This window comes from Misgurnus anguillicaudatus, chromosome 15, assembly GCF_027580225.2.
Source record: "Misgurnus anguillicaudatus chromosome 15, ASM2758022v2, whole genome shotgun sequence".
Taxonomy (NCBI): domain Eukaryota; kingdom Metazoa; phylum Chordata; class Actinopteri; order Cypriniformes; family Cobitidae; genus Misgurnus; species Misgurnus anguillicaudatus.
Genome location: NC_073351.2, coordinates 30,740,763 through 30,756,619, shown reverse-complemented (window position 1 = coordinate 30,756,619; position 15,857 = coordinate 30,740,763). Strand labels below are relative to the sequence as shown.

The 15,857-nt window shown below is 39.5% G+C and overlaps 1 protein-coding gene across 3 annotated transcripts in view; it reads right to left on the bottom strand.

Annotated features, from left to right (window-relative positions):
- Window positions 1-15,857, bottom strand: part of frmd4a (FERM domain containing 4A) — a 210,806-nt gene that overhangs the window by 139,989 nt on the left and 54,960 nt on the right. The window contains exon 1 of one of the 3 annotated variants that reach the window (XM_073853766.1): window positions 15,356-15,511. The exons of the other annotated variants lie outside the window; for them this stretch is intronic. Coding sequence (XP_073709867.1) covers window positions 15,356-15,388 — 33 coding nt within the window. The 5' untranslated portion in view covers window positions 15,389-15,511. Of the gene's footprint in view, window positions 1-15,355; window positions 15,512-15,857 lie in introns of those variants that run through there. 3 annotated transcript variants of the gene reach the window in all.

The following is a 15,857-nucleotide window of genomic DNA, read 5'->3' as shown; positions in this document are numbered from 1 at the left end:
ACTGTACCATATCATTTGTTTCTTAAGCTCAAACTGCACTAAAAACTTTAAGGTTGTTTTAGCTACGCATACGCACAGGTTGCCAAGCCCCTCCCCCAGAAAACCATTTGTCTTTATTGATCGATGATTGGTTCTTTTAACTTAAAGATGGGACTTCCGCCACGAGTGCGGCCATATTGAGTGTTGCATTGTCCCCTATTCATAGCAAAAGGTGATGCTAGAGGTCAGAGGAGAATGGGCCGACTGATTCAAGCTGATAGAAGAGCAACTTTAACTAAAATAACCACTCGTTACAACCGAGGTATGCAGCAAAGCATTTGTGAAGCCACAACACAGACAACCTTTAGGCGGATGGTCTACAACAGCTGAAGACCCCAACGGGTACCACTCATCTCCACTACAAAATAAAAAGAGGCTAGAATTTGCATGAGCTCACCAAAATTGGACAGTTGAAGACTGGAAAAATGTTGCCTGGTCTGATAAGTCTCGATTCTGTTGAGACATTCAGATGGTAGAGTCAGAATTGGGCGTAAACAGAATGAGAACATGGATCCATCATGTCTTGTTACCACTGTGCAGGCTGGTGGTGTAATGATGTGGGGGATGCTTTCTTGGCACACTTTAGGCCCCTTAGTGCCAATTGGGCATCGTTTAAATGCCACGGCCTACCTTAGTATTTTTTCTGACCATGTCCATCCCTTTATGACCATCCTCTGATGGCTACTTACAGCAGGATAATGCACCATGTCACAAAGCTCGAATCATTTCAAATTGGTTTCTTGATTATGACAATGAGTTCACTGTACTAAAATGGCCCCCACAGTCACCAGATATCAACCCAATAGAGCATTTTGGGATGTGGTGAAACAGGAGCTTCGTGCCCTGGATGTGCATCCCACAATTCTCATTTTCAAAAAACATTTTCTGAAATGTAAATATTTAATACGTTTGGGAAACTATGAATATTATTCATGTAAATTAAAACCACAGTTGGGTTTGTCCTTATGTTGTCCTGAAAAAAAAATTTATAAAAAAATGCAGCATTAGATTTGGATTTTGGGTAAATCCTTAACAGAGATTATGGCTAAATGTTTAACTGTTAAAGATTTAAAATCTAAACATAATGCATTTCATCCTATCAATTCCATTAGCAGAACAAATCTTTTTCTAGAGTATTTCCCAACACTATATGTAATTACTCATATCAGATTAGCGATGTCAAAACTGTAGACGCACCTTGTTAAACGTGTGAATAAATAAACACACAATGCAGCTCTTTGGGGCATAATAAATGAATGTGTTTCTCAGTACAGTACTTAAACATGAGAGTTCTTCTCTATACAAAAGGTAAATGTTAAATTACTCATCTCTTCAGTCAAGCAGAACATTACAAACACGTGGAATGCACACAGACATGCAATATTAATGAATTTACAATTTGGTTTCCCATGCATACACAGGAGAGAAATTTTTCTTATTTATTACACTGAACTGAAATGAAAATACGCCATTAGGAAGGAGAAACATCAGAGCCTTCTCTCAGAAGACATTTCATAGCACATTAAAGTCATACTAATATTTTGGAATATAAATGTGAAATATTTGAAGGAAGCAATCAAGCACAACACACTACATTAAGAAATGCTTTTAGTAATGGTGATTGATTAGGCAAGCATCCCTACTACAGTTGCACATAGGCATGGGCCGGTTACCAGCTTCAAAGTATACCGAGGTTTTAAACCACTAAAATGAGCTATGTTTATACAAATATATATAAATATCTTTTTTGAAAACATATTATAATTAAAGGCTTTATTTTCACCTGGCATTTGAAAACAACAAATTTTAGTGTTGCAATGGCAATACCGCAACACTGTAAAACCGTGGTATTTTTGCTAAAAGTTATCATACCGCCAGAATCTACTGGCCCATGCCTAGCAAAGTTATGATAATAGTTTTATGTGCATGACACTTGTCAAAAAATGGCAAAATATGACCCTGTCTGTGAAACCCAGGCTAACGTTTTAATCTACTGATCATCAAAGGTTTTCATAAAGTTGATCACATATCATGCTCAGATAATATGATGCATATTCAAAATGGCACAAGCAAAGATATAGCCCATCACTGAGGTATTAAATTGTTTAAACCATCAGCCACCTCGGCCAACTTACATACGGCAAATCAGCTTTGTCCCTTACGGCTGACCCTTGGCAGACCCTCGAATCTTATATTCATAAATCAAAACACTTCACACTAACCAGCAAAATGAAGATCCACTGAGTACAGCAGAAGGTGAGTAAGAGAGGAGGACTGCATATTGTGTGTATGCACGTGAAACACCAAGAGCTATTCTGATGATAAATGAGCAGTATTTTGGAGGTCCTGACACTGCCTGAATCCTGCACTTCTAATCAAGGCACAGGGAAAACTGTTCAGATGAGGTGTGTGTGCGTTGATAAGCAGTTTGAATGATGAAATGCTTTTACTAATGGCCTTTTCAGAGGTCGTCAGCACTGCCGTGTGGCTGATGGAGCAACCCATCAGCACTGACACGTTACTCTGCTGTTAAAATATCTATATATTTAAAACGCGCTCAAATAGAAATGCATGAAATGTCAGATGCAGCCATCAGACTCATGAAGAGATGGTGATGTCACTGAGACACACACATACACGCGTATCGTGTTGAATGTATGATTAAATGAGTGGCATCCGCCGCAACACGGCCCTTAAATCATCAACCCGCTGAGCAAAATTGTAGATCAGATGATGATGATGGCAGCCCATCAGCCTGCTTGCTGTTTCTATGACAACTGCTGGAGTCACAGGGCTACGGATAGAAATGCTGGTGAAGTGCTGCAGGTCTCTTGCTTGATGAGGAAGATCACAGGAGTCCTAATAGAACCAAGGAAGGAGCCTCTGGCCTATTAGTGTGCACCTAATTTGTACACAAATGCACACAGGGAGTGCAGGGTCTGCTCCCTGAACTCCCGCCAGCCCTCTCCTTTTAGGTGACTTGAAACGTAACTCAGACATGTGGGGCAAATTGCTCTGATTCTATGTTTCAATCAGGATTCTGGCCTGGAAGCAACAATCTGTGTGGAGGAATGTGTGCCTGATTATTAATGTAATTACTGTCACACTGGAGGGGAGAGTGGAGAGGAAAGCAGAAAGGGCAGCAGCAGAAAGAAAAGCTAAGAGGAAAGTGAAGAGGGAAAAAAGAGGAGAAAGCAGAGAGGAAAATGAAGTAGAAAACAGTAAGGAGAACAGTTGAGAACAGAGAAGAAAACAGCGAAGACAGCAGAGAGGAGATGGAGAGGAAAACAGAGCGGAGAGCAGAGAAAAGGTGAGAGAGGACGAAGATAAAAACAGAGATGACAGTAGAGTGGAGAGCAGAAATGAGAATAGAGAGTAAAATAGAGAGGAAAGCAGAGAGGAGAATGAATAGGGAAACAGGAAAAAATCAGAAGAGAACAGGGATGAAAACAGAGAGGAGAGCAGAGCAGAGAGAATAACAGAAAGGAAAGCAGAGAGGAGAATGGAAAGGAAAAAGAGAGGAGAGCAGAGAGGAGAACTGAAAGGAAAACAAAGAGGAGAGAGAAAAACAGAGAGGAGAACTGAGAGGAAAAACAGAGAGGAGAGCAGAGAGGAGAGGGAAACAGAGAGGAAGGCAGAGAGGAGAATGGAGAGGAAAACAGAGAGGAGAGCAGAGAGGAGAACAGAGAGGAAAACAGAGAGGAAAGCAGAGAGGAAAGCAGAGAAGAGAACAAATAGGAAAAACAGAGAGGAGAGCAGAGAGGAGAATAAAGAGGAAAACAGAGAGGAGAGCAGAGAAGAGAGCAGAGCGAAGAACGGAGAGGAAAACCGAGATGAAAACAAAGTGAATAACGGAGAGGAAAACAGAGAGGAGAGCAGAGAGGAGAATGAAGAGGAAAACAGAGAGGAGAGCAGAGCGAAGAACGGAGAGGAAAACAGAAGAGAACAAAGTAAAGAGCGGAGAGAATAACGGAGAGGAAAACAGAGAGGAGAGGAGAATGGGGAGGAAAACAGAGAGGAGAGCAGAGAGCAGAAAAGAGGGGAAAACAGAGAGGTGTGCAGAGAGGAGATTTGAGAGGTAACCAGAGAGGAGTGCAGAGCGTATAACGGGGAGGAAAACAGAGAGGAGAACAAAGTGAATAACGGAGAGGAAAACAGAGAGGAGAGCAGAGAGGAGAATGGAGAGGAAAACAGAGAGGAGAGCAAAGAGGAGAACGGAGAGGAAAACAGAAGAGAACAAAGTAAAGAACAGAGAGGAAAACTGAGAGAATAGCAGAGAGGAGAATGTAGAGGAAAACAGAGAAGAGAACAAAGTGAATAACGGAGAGGAAAACAGAGAGGAGAATGGAGAGGAAAACAGAAGAGAACAAAGTAAAGAACAGAGAGGAAAACTGAGAGAATAGGAGAGAGGAGAATGTAGAGGAAAACCGAGAAGAGAACAAAGTGAATAACGGAGAGGAAAACAGAGAGGAGAGCAAAGAGGAAAACGGAGAGGAAAACAGAAGAGAACAAAGTAAAGAATCGAGAGTAAAACAGAGAGAATAACGGAGAGGAAAACAGAGAGGAGAGCAGAGTGGAGAATGTAGAGGAAAACAGAGAAGAGAACAAAGTGAATAACGGAGAGGAAAACAGAGAGGAGAGCAGAGCGAAGAACGGAGAGGAAAACAGAAGAGAACAAAGTAAAGAATCGAGAGTTAAACAGAGAGAATAACGGAGAGGAGAGCAGAGCGAAGAACGGAGAGGAAAACAGAGAAGGGAACTAAGTAAAGAATCGAGAGTAAAACGGAGAGGAAAACAGAGAGGAGAGCAGAGAGGAGAATGAAGAGGAAAACAGAGAAGAGAACAAAGTAAAGAATGGAGAGTAAAACAGAGAGAATAACGGAGAGGAAAACAGAGAACAGGGAGCAGGGAGCAGAGAAGAGAATGGAGAGGAAAACAGACAGGAGAGCAGAGAGGAGAATGGATAGGAAAACAGAGAGTAGAGCAGAGAAGAGAATGAGAGGAAAACAGAAAGAAGAGCAGAGCGAAGAACGAAGAGGAAAACAGAAGAGAGCAGACAGGAGAATAGAGAACAGCAACAGGGAGGATAGAAGAGAGGAAAGCGGAGGATAGCAGAGAGGAAAGCAGAGGATAGCAGAGAGGATAGAAGGGAGGAAGCAGTGAAGTGAGCAGAAAAGAAAATGGAAAGGAAAACAGAGAGAAGAGCAGAGATCAGCAGCAGAGTGGAAAGAAGCAGCAGAGACGAGAGCAGTAGACTGGAGCCACAGAAAGGAGAAGCAGGAGAAATTTCATAATTTATTAATGGCTCATTAGAATGAACACAAAGGCATCTCTGCTAAGTGAAACTGGCAGAGAGGTCATGACCTCTGTGTGTCTCTCCTCTCTCCATCTTCTGTTCCCACCATCACACTTTCCCATTCCACTCCCTCTCTCAAACACAGTTTTTCTTGTTCTAAGCCGGAAGCATAACAAAATGATTACTGTATATTATACAATTTCGCTTTGTAAATCAATCTCTTTTTAAAGACTTTAAGATCATCAAAAGAAGTCCAAGTAAATACACATTAATGGATCACTCTGCATCAGACTCAAGCAATTTCTCCTATCACATCACCCAGATAATCACTTCCTCATTAACTGTCTGTAAACAAGCTGATCTCTGACCCATCATCACGAAGACCCGTCACATCACAGATTCATCACTGCACCAAAGACAGCTGGGAGATGGAGTCTGCAGCCCTGCTACCAACATGGACAGCACCTGCCAGTTACGCTCCAATAGTTTGCTCATTTCCAGGAGAACCGAGAGAGAGAGAAAGATGGAGGTAATTTTCAATATTTGGTTGAGTAATTTAATCAGCTGTTCCCTGACTCATGTCGAGGTTTTGGCCACTGCTCTCCTCTATGACCTGCAATATCACGCCAGCTGTTGGTCTTATAATTAACAGAGATGAGAGAAAAACGATGAGAGGATACAGAGAGGCAGACGGACAGAGAGACTGCCAGAGAGTAGAGAGTCTGCAGTCTTTGGCCCAAACCCCTCGCTCTCTTTGTCGGTCTCTCTCTTTGGGCTTTGCTTTGGGGTTATCTCTCTTAATGGGTCCATCTGGTAATATTAACATGGTCAGCTGTAACACTCTTTACCAGACACACACACACACACACACACACACACACACACACACGCACACACACACCGTGTGTGCCAGACTTGCAATTATACACAATCTGATAAATATTCTCTATAAACCATATGATGCCATATTTGTTTGGCCGGACATGGCCTCATTTATTTTCAGTGTGTTTTATTTTTCAAAACATATAGTGATGCAGATTAAACACAAAAGGAAATGTTAAGTAGGATATTTACTGTATGTTGCAATTTTAAATACAATGACAGACCAGGGATTCAGAGGCTTCAAATGACAAAAAACATAAATAGACTACAATAAATGTAGTCCACATGACTTGTGTGCTGAATAATGATAGGTAAATGATAGATGAATAATACAAACACGATTGTTTCCTCCTTCTAATGTAAACCTCGTGCATGCAAAAGACTGGTGGAAAACAGGCCAATCTCAACATAACACCAACTGTTACTTTACAGTTGAGATGTACACCCCCCAACATTAAATTACACATTCATTTCAGTGTTGTTCAATGCTAAAAACAAGTTGCGTCTGCTGAGTTAAGCCCTATATGCTAGTTAATGCTATATAATGCTTCATCTGATAAAGGCTCAAACATAAGGTCTGTTTACACACACACAGAGCTACTAAAGGAGCTTCTCTGTGAAACAGCCAATCAGAGCAGAGCTCAACATTATTATTCATGACCCTTTCAAATAATGTAATAATAGACCAGTTCTTAGGGTTGTAAATGGACATGTAAGGCTGGATTCACACCAAACACGGTAGAGGCGGCAAAAATGAGCTATTCGCACGTAGTTGGACGCTTGAACATTTTGAGTTTTCTCCCTTCATTCACACGTGAAAGCCGCGTGTGAAATTCTAGTCATTCAAGACATTCACATGGAAATTTGCTTCATGGGAGGGGCTTCTGCGTAATCACGTCACTACAAAAGCAAGCTCCTGATTAGTTAACGCGGTACGATTTTCCACCAAAGTTCCGATTTTTCAACTCGTTTCTTACTGCAACGCTGAATTCGCGTCATTCGCGCCACGAGACATCCAGACGAGCATAAATGCGTCTTTACATTGACTTCACTCTCCCTTGATGCCTCTACTGCGGCTAGTGTAAACGCAGCATAAAACTTTCTCTGGATAATTTTTGCACTTAAAAGGTCACATTCTTCCTGATCCCATTTTGTAAACCCTAGTTAGTGTGTAATGTTGCTATAAATCATAAATAATACCTGTACAATAATAAAGCTCAAAGTACACGGCCAGGCGATATATTTTCTTTAACAGAATTCGCCTTTCAAAGCCTACAGCGAACGGCCGTTATGGACCATAGAAATGTACACTAGATGTCGCCTTGGCTACGGCAGTTCATTGGACCGAATGCGTCAACTAGAGCGGCCATCTTGAAACAGGGGAACCCAGCATCACTGTCATTGTAGGCAATGGTGTAACAGAAATAAAATCACCATAAATCGTCATGAACGCGATTTTCTTGGTTTTCTTTTCGTTCGTTTCAACAGTCAGACATGTATTTCGCATTTAGTCCAGGAAAAAATAAACGTGTTGATTTTATGAAAATTTACTTTTTCTAACTGTAATGCATAGTGCTAGTAGCCCTAACATCCATACACAGCACAAAAGTCCGGCATCGTACATGAATTCGAAGTACAGGTGAAGATAGCAGCTTTACCTAGCTACTTCCTATAACAAGACCACTGTTCTTAGATGGCGGCGGTTTTGATGCATGCTCAGAGCCCTAAGGTGACATCTAGTGTATATATCTATGGGTATGGACAACATGCCCTCTACTTCCTGCTTTAATGACATTACTCGAACAGTTTTTTGACTAAACTCTGCCCACAGGAAAACGCCAGTCGCCAGCTAAGCTAACGGGAAGCTAAGCTGCTATCGAATCACAACACACTAAACAAACTAAACAATCAAAACTCGTTATGTATTTCTGAAGGAGGGACTTCATAGAACAAAGAAGGCATCAGCCGTTTTTAGGACAGTGAAAACAGCGCTATACATATAAGTAAATTGTGTGAAAAATACTGCGTTTTTTACACATGAAACATCAACACATGTTATATTGCACACTATAAACACAATCAAAGCTTTAAAAACACAGAAAGAATGGGACCTTTAATAAAGCCACATACATTAGATATCAGAGAACAATTTAACTTGTTATTTCAATGCATTCTTTGGCACCTTTAAAATTATTCACTAAAACCGCATTCCTTTACTATTTGGCTTTACCGTTTCTTTAAAGGGTCATAAAAACACCCTCTTTCAGCTGGATCATACTGCATCCTTGCCTAGACACAAACTGGCTTTATGAGCATGGCCATAGTCCCCCTGGCTCCAAATCAAATTGAAAATGCAAAGCAAAACTTAAAGCAAAAAAATAAATATCAGATCATGGATTACTTTTTTTTCTTCCCCTATTTTTTAGCTTTTTGCTTTAGTGGCAAACTGCTCAAAAATGTCTGTGGAGCTGGTTTGGGCATGTATTATGCAAATTACCAACCTAGTACAGGCATCCGCTTATTCGGAACACAAATTCAACTAAAGTATGAACAGGTATAGGAACAAATTCATGTTGTGAATTAGACAGAATGTTTTCATGTTCAAATGTGCGTTAAACATACGCAATTATTGTCTTCTATGATGTGCAATTGGAATACCCCTGATAACATCCCAAAAATGTGTATAGTGTTTAGCATTTTATTTCTTAAATCCTGCACTCAACAAATAACAGGTAAAGATGTGAACCGAATCCTAAATCTCCTCACACATCCCGCAAGTCTTATTACACGCATGCATACACAATCACACACACATACTCCCCAGGCTTCCTTCAATAGCTTCTGACATGTAATCCAAGATAACATCTGCTCATTGATCTACTCTGAGTCTAATGGAAGAACTGATTGAAATCACCTTATCTGTTCTCCAACACGTCTATTAGAGCTTTCACACATACTGTCTGTGTGTAGGTTAGTATACAGAGTTCCTCATGAGGGTATTATTGTGTCAAGTTTGATCTACTGGCCTACATTCACACATTAAGGAGCGGGTGAAACACAGAAACAGAAAAAATGACACATTATTTATGTTCAGCAGATCAGAAATGTATAATTTATTGGGAATTTAAGGATTAATGCAAAAACAATCTGGCTGTGCAAATGAGCTATAATCCTGTAGCTGAACTGGTTTACCATTGCATTAGCAATGCAGGCCATAGGTTCAATCCCATGGACCACACATAATGACAAAATGCATCCCCTGAATGCAATGCATCCCCTGTAAGTCGCTTTGGATAAATGCATCAATCAAATGCATAAATGTAAGTGAGATGTTATGATTTATACAGTATGGTAGTGACAGTACAGTATGAATGAATGTGTGCCTCCAAACCCTAAATAGTATCACTACAGAGAACATCAAGAAAATAATGTAGTGTCGCTTGCTCATATCAGACAAATGTGACCAGTCACGGAAAGTAGGGACACAAGTCGGATCTGGGGCATTTTGAGTTATTCATAGATTCTGAAAGTGCAGATTCTAAGCTTTCCAACGATGTGTAACACATGGAAATCTGATAAGATTTGGAGAAGTTGTGGCCATTTGAATGTAACACATTCAAGAAAGAGAATGCTGAGAAATTTGAGAAAGAAAAAAGTTAACACTTTCCCTTTTCCCTGGCTGAAGAGACAATAGGGCTCATTTACATCTCATTTAGCTAAGCCATACCCCCTGTAAAGCCGTTTTGAGATACAGAGGTTCTACCATCATATGTAGTATTTTTATTACAGAAGTTCGAATGACAAAATGCTAAAATAAACAGGACTTTTAACGTTACCTTTGCGGGGATCACAAGTCGAATCCAGTCTGTTTCAGATGTGTGAATCATCCAATGATTTTTGTCCACAAATGCGTATAATCCGTGAAATATAGATATATAGTCTATTTCGCATAAACTTCTGGTAATACAATATAATATACAATCTGAGGACTATTTACATCGTAACATGTAAGGGTATATCAGATTACACTCCGGTATTTACGTTCCGTTAAACACATGAACCCGCCTTCAAAGTTTGTATTTAAAATAGATAATCCAAAAACAGCACTGTCGAAAACGTGAAGTCCTTAAGAGATGTTACCAATCGCTCGCTCGTTCCTCCATCAGCCAATGACTTCATGGAAAATATTGATAGACAAAACATGTAGCCAATTATATAAAGAATACAACGATCTCTGTGTAACTTCTGTGTGTTTGGACAAATAACAGTCAGCCGCATCACTGACTTTATGTCTCCCCAGACTGTAAATGAAGCTCGGGCGCACAAAACAAAAGAAATATAAAAGAAGCTGGGGCGGAACAAATAACAGTCAACCGCATATACGTCAGCCGCGTCACTGACTTTATGGGGCGCCGCAGTCGCATGACGTCAAAGTACCGCGAGAGCGAGTCGAAATTAAACTACTCCGTAAGATTTCTTAAAGAGCTCTCGCGGTACTTTGACGTCATCCGACTGCGGCGCCCCATAAAGTCAGTGACGCGGCTGACGTATATGCGGTTGACTGTTATTTGTTCCGCCCCAGCTTCTTTTATATTTCTTTTGTTTTGTGCGCCCGAGCTTCATTTACAGTCTGGGGAGACGCACGCTATAAGTTTGAAAAAAAAAATAAAATAAAACTCAGCAAACATGTCTAAGGACAGAGCAGCCACGTCACTACAGTCACGTGACTTCACGCTCTAGCCGGAAGAGAAGACAATGCTGAATAAAGTCGTAATTCTTGCTATTCTTGGACCAACCTGTATTTTCGATGCATCAACACAATTTTACTGACCCACTGATGTCACATGGACTACTTTGAGGATGTTTTTATTACCTTTCTGGACATGGAAACCGTACATAGATTTTCAATGGAGGAGACAGAAAGCTCTCGGACTAAATCTAATGTTAAAACATCTTAAACTGTGTTCCGAAGATGAACGGAGGTCTTCCGAGTTTAGAACGACATAATGGTAAGTCATTAATGACATTATTTTCAGTTTTGGGTGAACTATCCTTATTCAGTAGTCACGCTGTTCCCTTTGGGGGCGGAGGTGAAAACACAAGCTTATACAGTATGTAAATACACACAGACAATGACGCCCCCCGCTGCACGCTAGAATCTCCGGAAAACAAGCCTATTTTAACCGCAAAATGTACGCTTTTAAATATACATAAACTGCTATCTCAAACATGGAGAGGCTTCTTCGTGATCTCAACTAACAGATTCTGCAATAAAACGAAAATCACAAATTTTGAAAAAAAAAAACTTTGTTTCTCATTTTCTTGAAAGTTGTGCTGTCGACTTGTGTCCCTGGTTTCCGTGACGGGTCACAAATGTGCTGACATCTCATTATCTTACTCACTCGCTCTCTTTTTCTCTTACTCTCTATCACTGGTTTTTCTATGCCTGGCTGGGCTTAGGGTGACAATTGCTGTCTCAGCATCATCATACAGTGGTGGATCTGCCTACACACATGCATACACACTTTGTGCACAATTTGTGATGGCCAGTCAGTAGCACTTTTATAAATGAATGTGTGTGTGTTTGTAATTAAAAAATGAAATTTTCCCAAAGCCACACAGTTTGAAATGGTTTATATTAGGAAGTAGATCAAATATCCTGCTGTGCTGGCAATCTGTTAGCCTGATTTAAACACACACATAACATAAGCTTAAAATGTATATGAACTCTATGGCCCGGTTTTAGCCCCAGACTAAAATAAATGTTTGAGCTGTCAATAACTTGCCCTGACATATCTTAAAATATATCAGTGCCAGTGTTTTGTCTCAAGATGCACACCAGTAATGTTTTTTCTAAGTCATTTTTATAAAAGTGACTTAAAGGAACAGTATGTAGGATTGTGGCCAAAACTGGTATTGCAATCACAAAACTTGTGGCTAAAACTGGTACTGCAATCACACAACTGGTGGCCAATACACAAAATGACAACATAAACATCAGTTGAGGGCTGCAACTCCACTTTTTAAAGGACAATATCCTGACCATACCACTGTTGTCAGTGTTATAAGTATTTGAAATGAAAATGATTTCGTAATGTCTAGTGACATATCAGGGCCATTTTATGATTAATTGATATAAATTTCTTACATACTGTTCCTTTAAATATCCTAATTTAAAGGAAAATACCACCTTTTTCAAGTTCATGGCGTATGCGGTCGACAAATACAACTTCTGGAAGACGAACCTGAAATCCTGGCCACACTCTTAAAATAAATGTGTTAAATTAACACATCTTGTGTCTAGTTAAGGACAACACATCTAGTGTGTTGTCCTTAATTTAACACATCTCTGTGCTATTTTTAGAACAACATCTTGTGTTGTCCCTTTTATTTATATGAACTCAAAATCAACACGAAATGACCCATAATGTGTTAAAAATAACACATAATGTGTTAAATAGTTTGGCACAGGACAATGTGTTAAAATTAACACATCCAGGATGTGTTGATTTTAACACATTATTTTGTGTTAAAATATTTAACACATTATGTGTTGTTTTTAACACATTATGTGTCATTTGAGTTCATAAAAAATAAAAGGGACATCACAAGATGTGTTAAAACAACACAAAGTGTGTTGTTCCAAAAATAACACAGAGATGTGTTAAATTAAGGACAACACACTAGATGTGTTGTCCTTAACTAGACACAAGATGTGTTAATTTAACACATTCGTTTTAAGAGTGCAGGACGCGTCCGGGAAGAATGGTACCTATGGTCGCCCTATCTTTTGATCTTTGTATAGCGCGTCGTGGGTGTGTTGGCATTTGGCCTAGCCCCATTCATTCCTATGGCTCCAAACAAAAGTTTTATTTTGTGCCACCATACTTGTGTAACTACTCATGTAACCATATTTAAATAGAGAAAACATGGAAGTGTTTGGTGGCTTCTAAATTCATCCCTGTTTGGAGCCATAGGAATGAATGGGGCTAGGCTAAAATGCTAACACAATGACGCGCTGTACAAAGATTAAAAGTGCAAGCATTGAAAAAAATAGGTATGTATTAATTCGCCTAAGTTGAGGTAAAAACTAGTGATGCACCGATGTATCGGCCACCAATATTTATCGGCCGATTTTTGATGAATTTGAAACCATCGGCATATCGGCAATAGCACGAGAAAGGCAGATACCGATTGTTTATTAATTAAACTGCCTAAAGAAATCCATTATATGTAAAAAAATGAGTTGATGTTGTTAATAAAATAAATGCTGAATAGCAAAAACCACCTTTGAAGATTGTCGTGCTGTCTTATTATATTTGTTTTAGCTTAATTTGTGCCTCTCTTATTATGTTGGTCAGTTGAATGTTAATTAGATCCAATCCATGTTCAGTAAAAATAATTTGATGCAGAAATAAACTAGCTAATAGACCAACTGTATAGTATTGTATACAAGTGTTTAATATCGGTATCGGCATCGGTCAGAAGTCGTCTGTTTAAATCGGAATCGGTATCGGCCCAAAAAAATCCTATCGGTGCATCCCTAGTAAAAACATAGTAAAATATTGAAAAACGGTGGTGTTTTTCTTTAACTAAGGCATAGTCCTGACTTAAGCTAAGCCTTGCCTGTGAAACCAGACTAATATTTTGCAAAGAACATCAGGTATAAGAGTCCACCTGTTCTGTATGACATAGTAGATATGAATACTTTTATTTCAATAAATGATATGTTTTGTGCATTTTAATGAACATATACAAATTCACTGTATTTAAACATATTGCACAGTATATCTATATACCGCTGGGAAACACAAGTCTATTATAACAATAAAAACTTAATTATTTAAACCTGGCAATAAACAGTGTTTTAAACATAAGATGTATTTAACATCCTGTACATGTACTCTTCTAATACAAACAAATCAGTGACGTGGACCACGTTATCTCTTTGTACAAAAGGTCAAATTTCCATTCGCTCATCAGATTTCCTTGTTCTGGAATATTTGTGACATGGATCATCAGCTTTAGCACAAAACTGCTCCTTCTGAAAATGTTCAATGCTTTTCCATTTGTTAATTGCTTTGGATAAAAGCACCCTTGAACGAATAAATGTAAAACTGTCATTGTTCAAGTTTATGCTGTTGTTATAACAAAAAAAGGGCTATACTAAATACTAAAAATAACCATTTATTTAAAGATTACTGCACTGATAATAAAAACAAATTGAAACATTTCACTACTTTCAGACTTACCAATAAGTATATTATTGTATATGTATGAGTGTCGTGGATTTTAATGTTTCTTTAGAGAACAGCAAAGATATGTTTCAGATATGTGTGTGTATTCCTTTAAGCAAGTAAAACCTTCATTCAAATTATTCTCACAAGCACACACCAATACTGTATCTATACATATTTATTGATGCATTAAAGTTCAAAGCCTCACCCTGTTATCTGAAAGGTTAGGGGCTTCATCACCTGTATGATTATATTTTTATATACCCGTGCGAGGTCTGTCTTATACAATATACGTGCACACACATACATTATGAAGACCTGTCTGTGCACTTGCACCTTTGCAACACACACATTTATGAAAACTAGATGGATTTTATAGAGTAGATGAGATGTGATAGATTGTCACTATGAATGAATTCAGATTTCTAACTCAAAAGAAAATCTTTATCAATTCAATATGACTGTTTGCACGTTTGATACTCCTGTGAATGATAATCGACTGACACAGTTTTTCTACTTCATTTACGTTTTATCCTCAGGGCTTTAAGCTACCTCTATCCCTCTGTATTTGCATTTTGCAGCCAAATTCACACACGTATGCTTTTCTAACTCTACATGTTTGTGAATTCTACATTAGATGTGTCCATGCGGTCTCTGTGCATCTGTGCAAGAGACTGAAAATACACACTGCCCACGCTATGAGTCCAACACATCAGCAGACTGGGTGACCACCAGCAAACAAAACCCTAAAACAAAACCACAACCTTGTAATCTGTGTCTCTCAAACATTATAATGTCATCTCCAGGCAGAACGGCACACTAGTGTCGACCCACGTTTTACCGGCACACCATCTCGCTCCACAGCATTTTTCCCGTATCCCCCGGCAACCGGTTCACTTACCCGTGTGCGCATGGGAGAAAGAAGCCCTTCCATGTCTGCTGTTCATACCTCAGATTACCCACAATTCTTTTACTCTGCCAGCATCGCTCCGGTAACGTATCCAAACCGGTCCACACTCGAGTGCAGCACTGGGCACACTCACAAAACACAACTGCACTCTCTCACACACTCTCTCGGTGACGTCAAAGCACCCTCCTCCCCCCAGCCCTCCAGGAAAGCCTTCAGTGTTACCTTACCATGTGAGAGATCAATGTTAATATGACCGTGGGAGTTTGTATTGGAAAGAAGGTTATGACATTGTGTGTGTGTGTGTGAGGGGGAGGCTCGGGTTTGCTTACACTGTGGGGAACAAATATCCTCAACATTTCAACATTATGGGAATCAAAAATGCAATGCAAAATGATGTGAGGGTAAAGTTTTAGGGAAGGGCAGGGAATATATAATTAGCTCAGGACATTATAGCTGAAAACAATCACAGACAAATGTGTGCGGCAAAACAACG